A 21523-nucleotide genomic window follows, 5' to 3' on the forward strand; every position below is an offset into this window, starting at 1 on the left:
TCCAGTAGAAATAAAGATTGAGGTTTGGGAAGAATGTGTTTTCTATTTCCTGTCTTCTTATATATATATACATATTCTAGTTATTTCCAGTCATATCTAGTTAACTAGTTTCCTAGATACCACTACTTATCTCTAGTACTAAATCAATAACACAACAAGAAATAAGAATTCAGATTGAAGAACGTGATTTTCAGCTTCCTGGCTTCACAAAGTTATTTTGGTTGTATTAATTATCTCTATTTAAATCTTCCCTAATTAGTTTTCCATAATAGTAAATCAATATTCTAAAAAGAAATAGGTATTTAAGGTTGAAAATAATATTTTTTCACTGGCTAGATTTAGCCAGGTTTTTTTTTAACTTATGTTTAGTAAACTAGTTACCTAGGTACCACTAGTTATCTATAGGACTAATGCTTTATTTCACCAAGAAATTCTATGCTAGAATTGAGAAGAATGTGTTTTCTACTGCCTGGCTTCTACTAGTAATCTCTAATTATCTCTACTTAATTACTTACCTGGGTACCAGTATTTTTCTATAGTACTAATACATAATTCCAAAATAAATAAGAATTTAGATTTTAGTAAAATGTTTTTTCAATATCTAAGTTATTTTTCTAGATATTTTTAGTTATGTCTAGTAAACCAGGTACCACTATATTTCTATATAACTAACACAACATTGCAACAATAAAGGAGTTATTGGACATGACAGGAATGTATTCCAACTACTTGAGATTTTTTTATAGATACGTAGTTACATAGGTACAACGAGTTACCTATATAACTAACATCGCTTGCAACAATATATCAGAAGCTAGAGGCCAGAAATATGTATTTTCAATTCCTGCATGAAGTATTTACTTATATCTAATTAACTTAACTAAATTGCTATCTGGTGACCGATAGTTATCTATAGTACTAACATATTTTTCATACACACAGTCAGAACAGAAGTAACATATTTCAACAACAGATGAGCATTTAGAATTGAGAAAATGATCTCTCAACCTCCTAAACTCAACCCATTTCCTGGTTATATCTAATTATCTCTGCTAAACTAGTTGTTTGGGTATTACTAGTTATCTATAATAAAAATACGTTATTTGAAAAGGAATCAGATTTTACAAGAATGGATTTTTTCAGATTCCTGGCTAAAACATCATTCTGATTATGTCTATATTTCTCTAGATAACTAATTACCTACGTACCACTAGTTATCTATATAACTAATGCCTTATGTCAACAAACAATTAAACAGTGCAGTTAAGAAGTCTATGTTTTCCACTTCCTGGAATCCATTATTTACTTCTCTCTAGCTAACTCTAGATACATTGATATACATGAAACAATAGCTCCCTATAATATTAACTCATTATTCCTAAGTGAAATAAAATTTTAGATTGAAAAGGATGTTATCGTCATTCTTACATCAAATATTTATTCTAGTGGTCAATTCTTATGTCTACGTAAGTATTTATCAAGGTACCACTATTCATCTATAGATATAATTCATTATTCTAAAATGAAATAAAAATTTAGAGTTGAGAAGAATGTAATTTTTAGCTTCCTGGCTTTCGCTAATAATTCTTGTTCTATATAGATGTCTCTGTTTAAATCTTCCCTAGGTAAATCTAGTTGTTTATGGTACCAACTCACTGTACTTAAAAGATATATGAATTTAGATTGGAAAAGAATATGTTTTTCAACTTCATGTGTTCAACCAGGTTTCCTAGTAATCACTTATGTCTACTTAACTAACTTCTTAGGTACCACTAAATATCTGTAGTACCTCACATTATTTGAGCACAAAAGAAGTTAGTGTTGAGAAGAATGGGTCTTCTAATTCATGAAGTCTTCTTGTTGTTTCTGGTTATCTCTGGTTAACTAGTCACTTGGAAAACAGTAGATATCTCCTGAACTAATATTTCCAGCCAGAGATATGAATTCTCAGTTGAAATAATGATTATTCAAATTCTTTGGATTCAACCAGTTTTCTTTAGTTTATGGTCCTCAACTAGTTGCTCTGGATACTTCTGGTTATCTCTAAGTTGCTAATTATTAGTTACCAGTAGATATTTTTGGTAATAATGCATTATTCCAATAAGAACAAGGAACTTAAAAGTGAGAAGGATTTTTTTTCCCGCTTCCTGGCATCAAATAGTTATTCTAATATTTGTAGTTATCTCTTGTTAACTATTTACCTAGGTAACACTAACCATCAATAGCACTAAGTTCTCATTCCAACAAGAAATGATAATTTTGAGTTGAAAAGAATGTGATCTTTAGCCTCCTGGCTTCAATCAGTCATTCTAGATGTCTCTTACTGTTGATCCTTAACTAATCTCCTTGGAACACCTTGTTATATAGAACTAATTAGTTAATTCAAGAAGAAAAAAGAATTTATATTTGTGAAAAATATGTTTTCCACTACTTGATTTCCCATTATTATTCTAGTTATCTCTAGTGTGCTACTTACTTAGATACCTCTATTTACATATGAGAATAATTCATTATTGACATCAAAAAATGAGTTAAATGTTGATTTTAAAAAGTGATTTTTGGATTCCTTTCTTCTATTAGTTATTATAGTCATCATTAATTATCTCTTCTTAACTAATTTTCTAGGTAATCTCAGGTATATATAGTACTGACCCACTATCCAACAAGAAATAAGATTTTACAGTTGAGAAGAATCTAATATTTCATCTTTCAGTAGTTTGTTATAATTATTTCTACTTATGTTTAATTAATGGTTAACCTAGGTCCCACAAAATTTCTATAGTGTTAATTCAACAAAAACTAACAATTTTGATTTGTGGAGATATGTTTTCCACTTACTGTCTTCACTTATTCATTCAAGTTATTTCTAGTCTTTTCTGGTTAACTAGTATCCTAGGTACAAACACTTGTCTGTAGTACTAATTCAATAATCCGATAAGAAATATTTAGAGTTGGAAAGAAAATTATTTTCAGTTTTCTGCTTTCTATCAGGTATTATAATTATATTCATTTATCTGTATTTAAATTATAACTAGGAAACTCTAGATATCTATTGTTCTAACACAGCACTCTAAAATCATATAGGAATTTAGATTTGATAAGAATGTTTTCTCAATGCGTGGATTCAACCAGTATTTAAAATTCTGTCTAATAAACTAGCTTTTTGAGTTATGTATGATAAACTAGTAACCTAGGTACCAATAATTATGCCTAGTATTAACACACTATTTCAGGAAGAAATAAGAAGCTAAATTTAATTTGTTTTCTAATACCTGGCTTCAATAGTTACCTGTAGTCATCTCTAAATAACTAGTTGCATGAGTACAAGTATTTATCTATAGTAAGAACACGTTATTCCACCAAGCGATGATAACTTGGAGTTGAGAAAAATGGTTTTTCAACTTCCTGGATTCAATTTTATTTCCTAGATATCAATAGTTATCTCTAACGAACTAGTAGTAGTTATCTCTAGTAAACCTAATTATCTAATAAGGTGCCACTAATTATCTGGAGTATTAATACATTAAGAAATAGGAATTTGTAACTGGAAAGCATGCAATAGTTCAGCTTTCCAACTTTACCTACTAACTTATTTTATATATAGTTATGTCTATTTAACTACTTAAAATATATTGAGTATTAACTCATTATTAAATTATGAATTCAGATTTAGAGTGTGTAATTTTGCCTTTTACCCTTCCTCTCTTTAACGATCTAATATAATTTTTTCTAATCAGAGGGGAGCCAACACTGAATTTATCAAAGATGACAGTGCTTCCCTCACCATTCCATTCCTTATTTCAGTAGTGTCTTCTCCACCCTCTCAGGGAACAGAGTTCAGAAGTAGGACTCCTGGTCTCACAAAGTAAATGATTTGTAATAACTGTCTTTTCTAGACTTTCTCACCAATTCCACATCACATTGCCAAGGAAATTTCCATATCTCCATCTCCTTTACTGTAGGCTGCTGTCCAGGCTTAAAGACGCCACCCTAGCAGCATATTAGGCCAATCCTAGGACACGGAACCCCAAGACGCAACATCTCTGCTCACATGTCAATAAGTTCTCCCCTGTATGGACTTATGTTTTGTCTCCTGTCTTGCTGATTCGACATCCTCAAAATCCATTGACACATATATTATCCTAGCTCATGCAAGTACTTATTAGCCAGATCCTGCATTTCCTTCTGAATGTAAAGTATTTCCCATCCAAACAGAAACTGTGTTTTCTTGCCTGTACTGTGATGTGCTGTGATCTTACCTAGTCATATCTACCCTTGTTATCAGTCTGATAGCAATGAAAATTAGCAGGATGGATGTTGAATGATATAAGCAACATCATTTGAGACAGCTTCCTTAGAAGAAGTCTTTGCAGGCCTCCAGGACCAACAAAGCCTCTCTCCAATAGCAAAGGTTAAGATATTGCTAATGCTAGGCTGAGGGTACAGGAGATTTTAGATATTTAAGATTCTCATGCTTATCACCTTTCCAGGTCTCAGGGTTCCATTCTTTCCTTGTAAGATCCATAGCATATGGATGTAGAGACATATAAATGCCGTACATGCTGTCTCTGTGTAGCTCTGCTTCCAACAATTAGGATCAGGGCCTGGTGTTCAGCACCCGCATCAAATTTTCCCTAAATTAAACTGTCTGGCACATACAGAAATTGAACGAGGAGACTTTGTTTCAAATATGCATCATTCATATCACAAATTTTATATTAAATTCCTAGTGTCATTTTCCCTCTGTTTCTTTAGGGACAAACAAAGTAGTTTACATATCTTGAGTCTGGAAAAAAGGAAGCTGAGAGCATATGATAAAAATGTATCAGATTATGAAGGATACGGGAAGAGGTAGGGTGGAATCACTCACCAAATTCCCAAATACTCCAACTGTGAAGACAGTTGAAACTTGGAAGATGAAGACAGACGAAAATAATATTCTGTATAACAATTCATAAACTTAGAGGCCTCCTTATTAATTGGTCCAAGATTTTTAAAATTGGTTTCAAAAAGGCTTAAAAATTCAAGAGAGATGGATATTGGGGATATGACGTGCCTATATCCTTAATTCCCCAAGTATTTCTCTTAGAGGGCAGTTTACAATGCTGCCTGTGTGTGCAGTGTGACAGCACAGTAGGTAAAGCATGCTCTCCAAAGTTTATGACCCACTGCTGTCAGTTCCTAGGTGTGGAACTTTGGGCAAATGACTCCACTGAAAATTAGGTAAAGGACTTGAATAGATATTTCTCCAAAAAAGATTTAAAAGTGGAATATCAGAGGAATAACAACTGGTTTGAATCACCAATACATTAATACCCATGAGTTCATTAAAATACTAAAAAAAAAATCTCCAAATGATTCTTGTTCACTTTAAGAGATTGGAAGAGAGCAAGCCATCACTCTGAAAGCAAAGAATAAAGCAATAATTCTGCCTTTCTTGCGTGGATTATATTTCAGGAAAACCAATAGCCAGGAGCTGTTCTTTATGGTAGAATTCCAGCCAATAAATTCAGAAGGAATGATCAAGTTAGGAAATCACCATTTTTGCAACAGCTAATGAAATAATGGATCTAGACAATAACCCTCAGTGACTGCTAAATCCATTAGGTGAAAGATTGATATAGGAGGTGATCATGTGCCGTGGTTTTCCCGGGGCGAGTTCTGTTTTACATTGATTGTCCTATACCACACCCTCCTTCACTCTCAAACGTGTCTCCTTCTGGGATGATAAATTGTATCACCCTAGTGACAAGGAACTTTGTGGAGAATGGGGCAGGCTAATAATGCCTGAACTCACATCACAAAAATGAGACAGGGAGTCTTTAAGTAACTCCTGATGGGATGTGGATGCAAATGGAAGTACAAAGCAACATCTATGATGTATTCTTGCCAAAAAGTCTAACCTGAATCTGTTGAAGCCTATCAATTTACAGTAAATAACTGTGGTTAAAAGAACGCATTAAGAAACACGAGAGGGATGCCATCAGCCAAATCCAGGATTTCTGACATTGTAGGAGACAATGACCTAATTTCTCCAACAAACAACTGGCAGGAAAAAGCAAGAGGAGAGATACTGATAGAGATTAAAATAAATGAATAAAACATACAAAGAAGTGCAGTGTGCAGACCTTGTTTGAATCCTGATTTGAACAAGCTGATAGTAAAAAGACATTTATGAAATAATATGGGAGATTTAAGTATTGACTAGATATTAGATAATGTTAGAAATTATTGATGATTTGTTGTCTGGCAATAACATTGTTATTTTAAGAAACAGATATATGTCTGAAAAGGTAATGAATAAAGAGATATCTAGGATTTGCTTTAAAGTAACTGAATGGGGACGGGGCAGTGACAGTTGGAAAGGGTAATATGTGAAACAGAATGAACTGTATGTTGATAACTGATGAAGCTGGATGATGAATACATGGGGATCGTCATACTGTTCTTTCCACTTTTGTGCGTGTTTGACAAATTCCAAAAAACACTCATAATTTCCTTATTCCAGAAAACCTCTCAGTCCTTCCTTGCTCTTTTTGGCCATATGGTGTACTGAGGCATGTATGGGCTTTGGAGTCAGACAAACATATTCCAATACTAGGTGATCTGGAAGACATTACTCAACTTTGCTGGTCCTCAGTGTCCTGTTTTGTAAAATAAGAAAACCTCAATTACCTTGCAGAATTGATGTAAAGATTTGATTATACAAGTTGCTCATTAATGATACTTATTATTATCCTCTGATTAGTCCCTAGCCTAGTGCCTGGACCATGGTAAGAGCTCAATAAATCTTTCTTGAGGGATTTAATTAATTCATTATGAATGAATTATTATCAGATTTCACATTGAATTCACCCTTAGTTCTTCATCTTTTACTGCCATTCCTCTCATCTGCTTGGATTTCAACCAAACTTGTCAGTCTATGTAAAATTTAAGATTCTCTATCAGTTTACTAATCTAGCACCTTCTCTTACTACTCTCCCCAAAGGATCCTCAACTCTATTCCCCCTCTTACTGTCTACACTCATCCCAACTTCCCCAGTCCTGTGTCCATCTACCATCCCAAAGGCCCTTAAACTACATAATCCTCATGACAGCAGAGAGTGGAGATAGAAGGTGATAATAAAAGGTACTCAGTCAAAAAGAAGGTAGGAAAAGAGAGAAAAAAGAAAAAAGAACAGGAGAGACCACTAGAAAACAAATACATCCTTTCTTCAAGGATTGGCTGATATGCCTCTTCCTTCACCTGAGATTCCTCTAGGGAGAAATGAAAGGACACAAAATGAACTGTCTCCAGGCACAATTTTCCAACTTTTTGCACTGAAAATACACCTTCTCAAAGTATTTATTTTTCAAGATTACTGCAGCCTTTGTGAATAAACAAGCTTTGTTTTATACCAAGCATGCTCGTTAGATCATCGGTATCTCAAGCACACAAATATAAGAAAGTGCATAACCATGGTATTCATGAATTTGTAATAAGACACTGTTTTGATGGTATAGTTCCTAAAATTTAAATGGTTGTCTTGAGCTCCTGGAAGGACAAGAAAGCGAGCACAGAAGGGCATTGGTTTGGGGGAAAAGGGGCTTCAAGTGAAGGGATGGGAGCTGAGGAGGGAATGTGTGTCAGGTAAGCATAAGGAAGGATTCTTGCTAGGAGTCAATGGGAAAGAAGAGGAAGAGCTTGGGTGGGATCTTCTCACCTTGAAACCGCCTCTGGACCTGGGTTGATGGGGGCCTTCCTTTTCTTACTCCCTTTGATGCTTGGGGTCAGTTCTTCAATCACTGGGCTAGTAGCTTGTGGTTTCTGGGTCACTGGGACCATGTCATAACCTCCCAGTGGTCTACTCCAGGCCTCATGGCCTTTCTTTTTTTACTCCTCCTCAGGACAATGAGCATCCACACACTTAGGCATTGATTGGCCAGCAAGGCACCCTTCTAGCCAATGATAGCCCATGACAAAGCAGCATTGTAGTATGTAGGGGAGGAGGATTCTGGGTACCCTAGATAATCTGGTTGCTGAAAGGGGGCATTTCTTTAGCACCCTTATGGGGCCCTCCAAACTTTGAGGATTACTAGTATAATCATTGAGAAACAAGCGCTTATAAACCTGCCCACAGGTCATATTAGGCTGGACTAATGAGGCCACTAGTCCTTGTGTGAGGCAGGATGAGGATGAGTGTGTTTAATCCCCAGCACGCAAAGTAACTGACTGTTGGCTCATCCCACAGCCTTCGTGATGGCATGGGGTGACAGCACACAGACCCCTTGGCTTGCAATGGCAGACACAACCCCTCCACACTGTGAGGCTCAGGGTGGACATAGGACTGGGGCAGTGATTTTGATATTCCTTCTAGAGACCAGAGGAGGCTCAGGGTGGTTACAGAACTGGGGTAATGGCCTTGGCAGGTCCTCAAGGGCACGGAGGGAGGCTCTGGGTGGACACAGGACTGGGACAGTGACCTTGATAGCCCTCTGTGGCTGGGAAGAATCTCGAGGTGGACATGGGACTCATGAGGATAAGGGAGGTGATAGAGAGATGCAGGGAGGGGCTTGCCCCCAGATCAGACTGGGTCTCAGTCTCCCGGAGCCATGCCGCCAGAGTGGGGCATCAGGGCAGGAGAGTGGGCTGTAGACTGAAGGTTAATGAGAGGCCAGGGAACATTGAACTGGCTCTCAGACATGCCCAGGTCACACTTAGGGCCCCAGACAGTAACTTTCTATTTGAAGTGCATGAGCCTGACTTCCTTGAGGATGGATCTGATGAACCTGTCTCAAAGGTTCCACTCTTTCTTTGTCAGATTCATACATGTATGAATATAGAATATAGAAATGTGAATGCTGTGCATGGTGTCTCCAAGCAGCTCTGCCAACCAACAATTGGCATCAGGGCTTGATGTTCAGCTGTCTGCCTTACGATTGGAGGAGAGGAGCTCTCCTTAATCCAATAGGTCAGGGAGAGTGACAGGTTGAACTTTCCCATCAGACACACACACCCGTGACAGAGAACCAGCTTAGGGTAATCTTAGAACCCCCTTGACAAAGGCTCAGGCTGGAAGGGATCTCAGAGTCCACACAGCTGACCGTAAATCAAGCTCCACACCCCACATGTGACCCCAGTTTAAAGTGAAGGAGAAGAGGTGCATGTCCCAGGTGTGTCTGCCCTCTTGAGTGAATGCCTCAGGTGTAAATGACACCCCAGGAGGGACCAGGTCCTCTCCCTCCACTCCAAACCGAGAGGCACCCACGATCTCACAAGTATAGGGAAACCTGGGGTTCTGGTGTCACATATAGGCCGTCAGTCCATGATGCTGATAAATATTTCTCACTAAGAAGATGAAATAGTCCATCCCAGCCGTCTTAGAAATTAGATTGTCACCTGGGTCACAAGATTGTCGTCTTCTTTCTACGGCACCTGAAATTTATCCTCAGAGCGGAGTCTTAAACCACATCTTACTTGCTCTACTGGCTCACAGTGCTATGAAGGAGTGAATGAGTGAATGCATGAATGAGGTGGTGAGGGAAATATTAGAACGTAGAGATAGATGTGGCTGCATGAGAAAGCTGAAGTTGAGTGATACATTTGCCTCAGAGAGACACGATGTTATAGAGGAATTAGAGTGTGCTGTTCCCGTGCACAAGGCCCACATAAGGCGTCGAGGTGGTGTGTTTCCAAATACTTCCCACGACCCTGAGGCTGTCTTGTGGCTTGGCCCAGGCAGGATGCCCCAGGAGCCGTGGTCTCTCCCAGGCAGAGTTCCAAAGAGGGTGCTGTTGGGCCTGAAGCTTATACAATTTGGAAGTCCCTCTTCTAAAATTATGAAAACGCGCGTGGAAGTGAACATTTATTTAGAATGAGAAGAAAATCCATGAATAAATAAACCTTAAAAGATGACAATGAATCCGTCAAAATTCCAAAATTTTGTATAATATACATATACATATATATTTAGATATTTCAACTACGCAGCTGTACCATCTGAAGTACGGCGAAGCAGACGTTTGAGGTGAAAGACACAATGGTTTTGTTGTAAATCAAAACAGCTAGCCTTTGCAAATTTTACCCAGAAAAGAAAGTCACGCGGCCTTGTGAACACATAACACGGGCCCGTGAGTGGCTGTTGACTCCCTCCAAGAATCAAAATGCACTCGGGTTCAGGTTAAACCTTTCGTGTTTATTTTCACATCCAGTTTTTAAAAGTAAACTAGCTTTTCTAACATTTTTTTTCCCCCCCTCAAAAAAATCTTGTTTCGACTTAGGAAAACAGTTCATGGCTTCAGAATCTATCTTTGAATTACATACGTTTCATTGTATCCCGACAACAGCCGTACTCAGCCGAATGGAGACTTTTCTGTAGCCCGATTCCCAGTTCCCAGATCCCGGTCCATCTGCTGCTCAGGCAGCCTGGAATGACTTACCCGTCTGCATTTATACTGATGGAATCTGTCGGAGCTAGCTGATGAAGAAGTCAAAAGCTAAAGCTTGCTTGGTTTGAGACACATGCCTGCTTTCCAGGGGACACAGGCCCAGAACAAAGTGCTCGCTTTCCTACAATTTATGCCATCTGGATGGGCTCCTAGCAGTCAGCCTGGACTCCCGGGTCTAGAGTAGCTTGACTGTGTACACGATGACTCCAGTTGTCTTCCACCAGGGGACAGTGGGCTCTATGTAGGGGATTCGGTCAGTTAGGAAGACAGCCAGAAGCCTGTCTGTTTGGGGGAACCATTCAGCCATTGAAGAAGAGCTATTCCCATCAATGGAATCTCGGGGAAACGTAGAGTTAAAAGTCTTATGCAGGCTGACGACAAAATGTTGACTGTGTGCTGAGATTTCACTCACCCACACGTGGACTACATGCAGATGATCCATTAACTTTGTTTGGATTTCAGATTGCCTCTCCAAGAACCATCTGAAGGTAGTGATGATAGACAGAAAACATCTCTGTCATTGGTTTTACCTCTTGAGTCTATCTTTCCAAGCAAATAAGCATGGCAGGGAAAATTCAGGAGCTGTCTTAAAAAGGAATTCAATCATTTATACCGATGTATCATGAAAAGGATGACAAGTCGATGTGATGTTTCCGTAAAAGTGTATCTTGGATTTTAAAAATGACCGTTGCTTAATATCTGACACCGGGGCCTTTTCGTGCAACAAAAGAATGGGAGTCCCGTATTAAAATACGAAGTATAGCCAAAAGCAATGTCATGAAAACACCCGGACGATAGACACATCCGGGCAAGTAGAAGGAAATACAACTGTTTGCAATATTTTAACAAATTAGTCTGTGAAGAGCTTGGGAGCAAGAAATGATGATGACCGTGACACCCACAAATGCTAGGGATGGGTCCAAAATGAATCCAGCCCGTTCCCGAGGTCTCGACTTTCCAGAACGTATTTACGTGCCATAGAGAATGGAAGGGTCACAGATTTCGTAAAGACAGGGTTTCTCGGTAAGGGTATATACAGGAGGCCTCCCTGCTGAGGTGTGGGCACGGGGGGCGGGGGGAGTTATTGAGCCTTGCTCCTTCTTGCTGACCTCTTTCTCATTTCCTTTAAGAGGTTTTTATCAAATAGTTCTTTTTCCCGGGAATGCACGGGTGGCCCTTTCCGGTACTTTTCTTCTGCCTCCTTATAATCTAATCCATCAAGTGCAGCAATTGAACAGATGATTGCTTCTGGCAGAAGAACTTCCACAACAAAACTCACTCGGTCATCTCTGATCCGATTCAGCACTCTCTTGTCCATTTGCTTGTAGATTTCCTGTAAATGTCTTACCACCACATCCAGCTGGTCTTCATCCTCCAGGTACGTTTCAACGCAGATCACGTACCTGTTTGAATTCAGAAATGATGCCAGCCACCTGGACTGCTTCCTGCCTTTGACGATGTCCAGAAGATGATGGTCAGCCCCCTTTCTTTTCACGATGAAGTCCACTAGCTTCTGGTTGGCTCGGTCCCGAGCGGCCTTCATCCGGTCAGGGAGAATTTTCTTGCAGGGCCTCTTCCCGCCCAGGGATGTCTCCTCCTCAGAATCGTCCAGGTCGTCGTAATTCACCCGTGGGAAATCAATCTCCAGAGTGCCCTCTTGGATGGCTTTCCTGATTGGGTAACTGACGTCAGCAGCGTAATAGTCCAGGAAGGAGCCCGCAAAACACCCGCGACCGAGCCCCTCTCTGTAGTGGGAAATCAGGGAGAAGCACCAGTTCACACTTTGCTCATACGCTTTCCTGGCTCTCTTTATCAGTTTCTCTTTCTCTTTACAATCCAGGTGCTTTAATCTTCGAAGAGGAACTTGAATGCCACTCTTTTCGAGGTGCATGTTTGCCTCTATCAAAAGCACCCTTGCCGTCTGCTCTGTTTGGCTGACGCTCTTTACCACTGCTGGCCAAAATGGGTGATTTTGAAATTTAAACCAGACCATCATTCCTCTTTCAATGGGACCCGGCTCCCGAGGGAGGGCCATGCTTGTCGGTTGTCCTGCTTCCTTGCCGACATCTTTTTTAGGAGTCGTGGTGGGATTAACCGCCTTTGAGTCGACTAAAGGTCGAAGTTCTTGCAGTCGTCTCTCAGACTCTGGTCCCTGAAGCTTCCTTTTTCTATTTGCCAGACGGAGTGAACAACGCAGCCTCAGGTTAGGGGCACTGGAGGCTGCTGCCGCACCTTCCAAGCCTGGCTTCCAGGCACCCTCTCCAGGGTCCTCAACACCCCCGGAGAAGGTAGAGCATTCAGAAGAGACAGCCAGGGTCTTTGGGCCGCTGTTGTGCGTCCCTTCTTGCAGAGCCTTGGGCACCGTGAGGATGAAACCTGGTGGCGGAGATGGAAGGACGCCTCCGTCTTGAGCACCTGCACCCTCCTCCTTGGCTGTGCAGTGCAGGGACATAACTCTTGAGCTGTCCCTCTTTTCCTTGCCCTCTCTCTCACGGTCATCTTCTGAAAGTGACGGGAAGTTTGGGCACACGCTGGAGCTTTGTGAGGATGTTGTTCGCATTTCCCTGGGAATACGAGCGACGGCTGTGTGCACCTGTGATTTGCTACCCTCCCTCTCTGAACGTACCCACGGTGATTTGGGGTTTTCGCTTTTCCCAAGGCTCCTCGGTAAGTTCCCTCTGGGCTTCCAATACTTTCTACGAGATGGCCTTTGCAGTCTCTTCTGAGACAGCGTGGTGGTCTCTGGATCGTCTAACGCTCTTGCCCGACCCAGATTTGCTCTCTCACTCAGAATCTCCCAGGCCACTGTAAGGGCGCTTCTGTAGGCCGCTTCCTCTCCCGGTGGGACACTGGCCTCCGACTGGGCCACTAGCGAGGAGGCCATGGATTCAATTTGAGACTCAGTTAGGATCTTTATGTCTGTGCTTTTCACTCTAATTTTTTCATCGACTGAGAGTATTTGAACTTCTAGAGAAAGTGCCTTTTTTCTCTTATTTGTTGGTGGGATCCCGGATCTGGATAAAACCTTTGCTGGCCAGAAGAGGCCTTTCCAGTTGCAGAGGACATATGTGGCCTCCATTATGATTCGCCTTTCCTGTCAAGAGGTAATTCATAGAGGTGGAGGGGTCTGGCTGTCATACCTGCAGCTGCGGCAGATCTTGCCTAGAACAGCGTTCTTCCCCACACCTTTTTGCCGAGGACTGCGAAGGTTTCACAGCTTGTCTGGCCTGTCCTTCTCCCCCTGAGTCTCCCAGGGACGCTGGAACTCGTGTTTTGGACGGACTATGCTGGGGAATACTGGAATATGGGGAAGGAAAAGAAGAAGAGTGTCAGAAAGAAATTCCTCCTGTGAAAGTAGAAGAATGTTGGTCAGTGAGAATCGATGAGAGATAAAGAAATATAAAGCGTGTGTATCAGACAGGGGGCTAGAAACATGGCAAGTATCTGGGAAAAAGTTCCTGAAGATACCTGAGGAGTTTTGCAACCCTCCCAACCCAACCTCTTGCCCCATTTGTTCCTGCTGCATATTAAACAGCATCTGTGTGGGGAGGTGGGTGTCATGTCCAGGGTCTCATTTTGGTTGTTGGACCTCCTGTGCCTTTTGGGCTCCTCGGGGCTCATCCTAGGGGAATGTCAGTTTTTCTTTTCGAGGGTGCTGGCGCCGCCCAGCGCACCCAAGGAACCCAGAGGTGATCTCTGACCTACAGGGACGAGGTGTCAGCACAACGTCGTGTTCAAGAGCCTGAGCTTGGAATTCAGAGGTTCGTGAAGATCATCAGGGTGGTTGCTGGTGCCACCCTTCACAAGGATTGCTGCAGGCACGGGCCGTTGGCTGCGACCAGCACTTCTTCGTTTCTCTAGGGTGGTTTCAAAGGCTTTTTCCCCAGCACCACCTCTGTGTCAAGAAGCGGCCGTAGAGCGAGGAGCAAAACCAACCACACCCCAAACGTCAACATGAAATGACTGCAAATGAAATGTTCAGTGAAATGGGAAAGTCTTACCAAGGCCACGTGGATCGTGGTAGGTGTGGTCCTGTTGGTAGCTGGATCTGTTGATTCGCACACTCCAACTGCTTGCCCGGCAGACCCTTTACCCTGCTCCGTGCTTCTGAAGGGCACTGTTCTTCCAGGGGTCAAACGGCTTCAAATGTAGATACCCAGGACCTCTGCACCTCTAATGTTAATCTAGAAAAATCCAAAAGCAGATAGGAAATTAAGCCAATGAAATGGGGATTGATTCATCACTTTCCTTTCCCCAACTCTGGAATGCATGCTATTCTGGAACAGAAATACTAGTTAAATCTCATGCGTAAGGTAGATGCTATGTTTCTTTTCCTCCTTCTTTTGCATTTCAAAAACATTTCCGTGTTAAGCTACTTACTTTGTGTCAGTCCCTCCTATTTCAGAACAGCGGGAACTACTGCTCTCGTGACAGCCTTCGTCTGCCTTGGGCACACAGATTGAACGATAGCAACTTGTGTGTGTTTGTGTGTGCATGTGAAACAAAAATGGGGTCTATAATGTTAGTGTTTTCCTTTTCTCGTGCTTCTGAAGTAACATTAAATGGGCTTGCGGGGAATATAAAACGGGTCGGGAGATACCGACGGGAGACAGTACACTAGAGATGCTCACCCTCGATTTGACGGTGTATGGGCTTCCCACACATTTGTTGTGCCTCCATAGACACATACCTGCACGTATTACCTAGGACTATAGTTCTTCACTCAAGAGCATATTTGATCACCGTTTCACGTCAGTGCCTGTTTTTCACATCGCTTTTGCGAATCTCTTTACAATGTGGTTTCCCTGATATTTAAAAACTCTAGTGAACTCTAAGTTTCAAACATTCAGATGTGTGTCATGCAGAAGATGCGATTGTTCTCTCAATTCCTCTCTTCCCACCCAGAAATACCCTGTTAATAGGTTCTACTTTTCTGTATACGCTGTACAAATACGTATTACAATTCGCTTCTAGATTTTAGCTCACCCACTATCTGTTTCAAACGGTATGTTTGATAATATCAAATATTATTTCCCTAGTAAATGCACGTGTGTGCGACTTTGCACGTGCTCATAATATGAAATGCGTGATGACTAAATATACATCCTTTGGGCGTAACCCACACAAACTTTTTCTTGGACCAGGGTGCACGATCATGCAGCTTTCGCGTCCTCTGCTTTAGAGAACTCAGTGTACCGGCTCTCAGAGCACATGTGTCATGTGAGGACACAGAACAAAAGGGAGAAGGAAAAACAGGTGACTCAGCTGCTGCAGTCTCCCTGCGGCAGGACCCGACAGCCCATCACACAAAACAGGAGGGCCTGACCAGATAGCTGCCCACACTGCAAGACACACACTTGACACACGCGCACACACACTTACTCTCTCACAGATACACATGAACACACACACACAGTCACACTCAGAGTGACGTTAGAGCCCCAAGATGCGTGTTATTGATGCATGTAATCCATGCTCTCTGCCTTTACATGTGCATGCAAATGTTTCTGCTTCCACTGTAGGTGTTGTTTTCAGCTCCTTTTCATTCCTTATTTTAAAAACACACGTGGGAAATCCAAAAAGACGTTTAAAATTAGAACGTAGGGAAAATATTAAGCATCAGTAATCTAAGCGCCCAGGAATGCTTACTGCGAATATATGAGTCCGCGGGGTCTAGAATTTGTGTTCTATTTACGCTATCATGTGTTCTGTAAGGTATTAAAAAGGTCGCTTCTAAAATTGTACAAGCTATTTGAATAGTCTCTTGTATTCACATTTGCGTACACCTTTTCAAGTATTAAACACTTTAACGGAGTACTTTCGACAGACAGCCAAAATATCAATTACAGTTATTTTTCTGGTCGCTAAAGCAATGCATCCTTGAGAGAGAGAATCCGAAGGGAAGGGTGTTAAATGCAAATATCAAATATTCAATGGTCCTCTCATCCTATGCTTTGGCCCATTGCCCAAATATCTGCCACTGAAGATTGGTACGTGATCTTGCAGCTGATTTTCTTTTCATATCGTGTAGCGATGGGAGTGCAGCTCTCCTCTCTCCCTCCACAGACATATGCAGGGAGAGGGACAGAAAGACACTAGGTAGAGATAATGGGACGTACATATTGATCCTCTTTTGCACGCCGGGAACAATGTGCTCGAAATAGAATGTTGAACAGCACCAAACTAACTTTTAAAGTAACCCCAAATCCTCAGAGGGCTTGGGTATGAAAATGTGTCCAGTATTTTAGTTCACAATCAAGTCAAACATTGCTGCCCGGTGAGAACAAACAGAGTGAAGTAGAAGGGAGACGGTGTAAATAGCAACTCTCCGATCTGTATAACTCCACTGTCAGCTTCAGACCATCAGGAAATAAAGTCCTCAAGTGGACTAGCTTCCATTTTTAAGTCCTAGGATAACATTTGTTCTATTCCATTTGCTCTGAGGTTGAGGAAAGAAAGGACTTGATGAGAATGAGCATTTACTTCTCCAATAAACAGCCATGAGTTTTGGAAGAACTCTTTTGGAAGCTCTATGCTTTAAGTCCTTTCCCCAGTGAGGGCTGTAATCACTTCTGAAGAGAAAAGAAAAGAAAAGAACCCTCTGAAGGTGTTGTCTCAAAATGAGGGCACTTTTCTTGATATCGCTCCCCCACCCCCCACTCCCCAGAGGCAGGAATTCTCTCCTCTTCACCCCAACGCCCCCTCCCTACAATTCCTACCTATTTATTGGGGCTTCTTTTGAGCTGTAGGTTTTGTGATTTTAAACTGTCTACAAAACGTGTATTTCCATAAAGGGATGGGTTGGCAGTTGTCTTTCTCGTTATAAAGGCACATTTTATGTAATTTCAGTTACAAAGAAAATACATTCTTGCCTATGTCTGCACCTTTCCATTGCCAGACAAATTCGACATGAGCTTTCACACGTGACTTTTTAAAAAGTTTTTAAAGGTCTCGTTCGGGTTGAATTCCATTTGTGGCAAGATTGAGTGAGAATTGATATCTCTAAACCTTCCCCCTTGTGTTGGCCACTCGCTCCAGAAATTCATAGAGGTCACTCCTACTCGGAGATCTGGGTCGCTTTTGTATAAAATGTTTAAATGCCAAACATCACAAACTGAAAAATCGTGAACTGCCTTCAGTTTTCTCAGTGGGATAAAAAAAAATTTGGGCTTGTTTCTCACCTACAAATGACCAGCTGTGACTCTAAATACACATACACCTTCAAATTACCAAGCTCTGCCCCCCGTTTTCCCTAACAAATAGCGGTCAGTCACAGCACCCGTTCTTGCAGGTGCACAGCTTCCAGAGCCACCTACTCAGAGAAGGAGAAGCATGAGCACTTGAGCAAAGAACAAGGCAAAGGTCGGGATTTCTCATCCGGGCCTTATTTTAAGACTAGAGTGAGTTCCCTCCCATTCCTTTTGGAAACTCAGGTGGCTCCTCCCATCCAGTAGGCCGACTTTCTTTCAAAGATGCTCTGTTATCCCTCCAGTCCTTATTACTTGCCACAGGGAGACCTCCGATATCCTGTATATCACTGACGAAATCAGGCACGCCTGAGCGATAAAAAGTCAAGGGCAGCCTCCTCTTTCCTGCAGGTGAGACCTCCATAATTACTACCACCCAGGAGAGTGAACGAGATGCGTATTTCAGAGCCTGTTGATTTCCCTGCGTCGTGCACGGGGAGAGAGCGTTGCCCTCGTTCACAAGATAAGTTATTGCATTGTAGGTCGTCACAACCACATTGGACCTATGCCAGGTGCTTGCTATCCACGGGGAAAGGCTAACGAAGTCACATTCTAAGCCGACAAGGGTATGTTACGTATCCAGCACAAGGGCTGATGCAGGCCTTCATGTACCGGCATAGAAAAAATGCAGACGGAAAAAATTTGACTAGAGACCAATTAAGTACAAGTTACATAGTTCACGCAAAACACACATTCGTATGGAGACCAATGCTATATACTTTATCCTAGCATACGAAAGACATGTAAATGCAAGGGAAAAGTCTGCAATGGTAAACAGAAATGTCGTGACATGGCTCCATCGAAAAGAGAAGAGGAACAAGGATGGAAGTGGTGGAGAGGGTAGACGTTATTTTTCAAGCCATGCTGTAAAATATCACAGGGAGGACACATTTATATGTACATATGCACCAAAATCTTATATAAAGATCCCAAGGAGATGTGAAGTGAAGTACAGGATGTGAGTGAACGAAAAGAAAGCAAGTGTAGCAAAACGGTACCAAACCATTGCATAGAACGCAATGAGAATATATTTGAAACGTGTTTGAGGTATATCTTATATCGATCGAAGGAAATATTCATTATTAGAACGTATATACCTAACCACGTAAGAGATATTCAGTTGCAGTCCAAGAAGAGAGAGAGGGGTTGCAGAATGTTTGAGGAACGGTAGCCAACAATTTTCCAAAATGAAGAAAAACATGGTATAGTTGATGTGCCAAACCACAAGTATAATACATGCTCTCTCGGTCTGTCTCTTTCTCTGTCTCTGACTCTGTCTCTCTCTCACACACACACACACGGAAACACACATACATACAAACAGGTCTAGGCACAGCACAGTAAAACTTGCAGAAACCAAAGCGAAAGGAAAGACCTTAAGAGCAAAGAGAGAAAAACAAACATGATTATTAGGCAGTGTCCTCTTACCCTTTTAATTAGAGAGAGCTCGACAGAATCATTTGGAGACCAAAACAGGCAAAAAGAGAGCAATGAGACAAGGAGAAGGGCGCCACGGTAGGAAGAGTGGGCACGTGTAGCTCTGGAAAAACCAAGGGAAGACATGGTGGTTCTGAGAAGCCATGACCTCGGAGGAGAAGACCTCAGAGCTTGGCCCAGACTTCTGAGGAAAAGGGGCTGCCCAGCACTGTGCAGCTTCTAAAGGAGGTCAAGGGAGGGACCCATGAAACCCAAGACCCCTCCCAACAATGATGTGGAAAACTGATGAGCTCGCACCACAGCGTCAGGGTCTGAGAGGAGGCCCCCCCCCCCCAACCTGGGATCCCTATCTCTTAGGAGAGAGTTCACCAGTCTGCTGGTGCTGGGCAGGTAGTGATGGAGAGGGTCCTTGGAGTTTGGAGGAAACCCACTTTATGGGCCGACTGTCCCTACTGAAATCACAAAATCGCATGTCCCTCTCCCTGTTGTGCGAAGGGCCATTTATTGGGGTGACCCTGAGAGGAGCGGGAGCAGGGAGGAAGGTACAGCCAGCGGTCTCACTTCCAGACTTCCTGTCGCCCTCTGGAGACGCCACTGGCGGACCCTCACAGGCAGTCAGACGGTAGAGGGGAAATGGGGTTGTCGGAGCCTGGTCTCGGCACCACGCAGCAGCGCGTAGGACTGGAGCTGAGAGGCGCGGAAATCCTCCACCTAGAACTCGCTTCTGCTGAAGGCACTTCCCTGACAGAGGATGCAACAGTACGTCCCGTAAATGCTATGCTTTTCTTTCGTAATACAATAAACACAGAAAAAAAGAACCGCCAACCCTCAACGTCAACAGCATCCACTTCCAAACGTGCAACAGCAAAACTCAGAACCTTTGTGGAAAAAGCTTGTTTTTCACACTTATAGAATAAAGAAGGAGTCATTTACCGACTGAATTCAATTTACCCAACTGTAATTAGTGGTGTGATAACAGGAAATTCGTCTCTTAGAGAACATGATTCTTAGTTCACGTGTGTCAGCTGCTCAGGGTGAGCACGATATCATCCCCTGGGTCACACAAGGCTACGTTAGACCCTCCAATCCTACCCATCCGTCTCATTCGCTGACTTCAAATTTTCCCTCTCATATCACACACACAGTAACTTTACTGTAAGTAGGTGTGCAAGAGTAAACCCACATCTTCAGAGGTTCATGAGACAATGTTGTTGAGCAGAGGCGTACGAGGAGAAATACTCGGGGACCTCTGCTTCCAACAGCTCAGGTGACAATGCCCTCACACAACAACAACCTTAGGACGCTGAAACGTGCCTGGGGTAGGACAGGTTATTCAGCCACCTTAGCCCCCCCCCACAGGATGAGCTGCCACCCTCCTCTTACAAAACAAGAGGAATTAGAGCTCCTAATGTCCAACTAAAGACCACACACTGGCACCACACACAGACACACACACACACACTCACGTTGATAGCAGACACCGACTAGTCTCGATGTTTCTACAGTTACTCCATCTCTCCAGTCTGTAAATATCCTTGTTAAATGTTTCTGCCGCCAGGAAAGAATGGCTTACCTCGGTTGTCACGGAAACTAGAGTGTCATCAAAACGTTCTCCCTGATGTTGGCTTTCTATGGAAACCAGGAAGTACTAATACATCCTCAGATGCAGAGCGTGGATCTCGCTCTCAGCCAATTACTCCCCGACCAATCCAATGAATGAATGAATGAATGAAATGTTAGAGACAATACCTGATGTTCTCACGGAATAGGCGTTTGGGGCAGGGGAGTTTTCACAAAATGACTTATGGAAGAAATAAAATAAAAGGAAGACAGCTTCTCTTCTCCCTTGAGACACACACACACACACACACACACACACACACACACACACACTTAGGATCCAGTTCCCGTTAGCGACCTCCTTTCAACCCCATCATCCTGACACATGAAGCCAGGTGTATTTGTGCAGGTGGGGTCCAAGGACTCCTCGTCAATTTAAAATGGCCTGGAGAGCGGAAACATGTGAGGATAAAGCACCTAGAGGTCAGAGGAAGGCAAACCAGAAACGCAGGTTGTGGCAGGACCAAAGGACTCTGGGTCTACACTTGGACAAATGTGTATTGACAGGGCTGCCAGGACACCATGACTCCTGAGAAGAGAGACAACTCCCCAAAGTGTCCTTGACCTAGGACAATAGGGAGGTAGAGCTGAACCTCTCACATTTGGGATCTGTGCTCAGCGTGTACTGCTGCAACCACACCGGCAGTGAATGCTATGCTCAGAGATAGGGCTCCTATCATCAGGACACACAGCACACACTTCCTCTCTCATAGTAACTCACATTAGGGGACAGAGCTGCCCCGTGATGCAGCTCTTCCTCGTGTTGATGAGCTCCCCGCGACCCTTCTGTG

General features: G+C 42.4%; 1 protein-coding gene across 1 annotated transcript; it reads right to left on the reverse strand.

Moving 5' to 3' along the window:
• Positions 1 to 9954: 9954 nt before the first annotated feature.
• Positions 9955 to 20709, reverse strand: PWWP4 (PWWP domain containing 4). The gene is made up of 3 exons (XM_070603624.1): positions 20579 to 20709; positions 14430 to 14612; positions 9955 to 13725 (listed from the first exon to the last, which is right to left on the reverse strand). Exon 3 carries the CDS (start codon positions 13505 to 13507, stop codon positions 11510 to 11512), a length of 1998 nt encoding a protein of 665 aa, XP_070459725.1. The 5' UTR covers positions 13508 to 13725; positions 14430 to 14612; positions 20579 to 20709; the 3' UTR covers positions 9955 to 11509.
• Positions 20710 to 21523: the final 814 nt, after the last annotated feature.

The sequence above is a fragment of the Equus przewalskii genome, chromosome X (assembly GCF_037783145.1).
Source record: "Equus przewalskii isolate Varuska chromosome X, EquPr2, whole genome shotgun sequence".
NCBI classification, from domain to species: domain Eukaryota; kingdom Metazoa; phylum Chordata; class Mammalia; order Perissodactyla; family Equidae; genus Equus; species Equus przewalskii.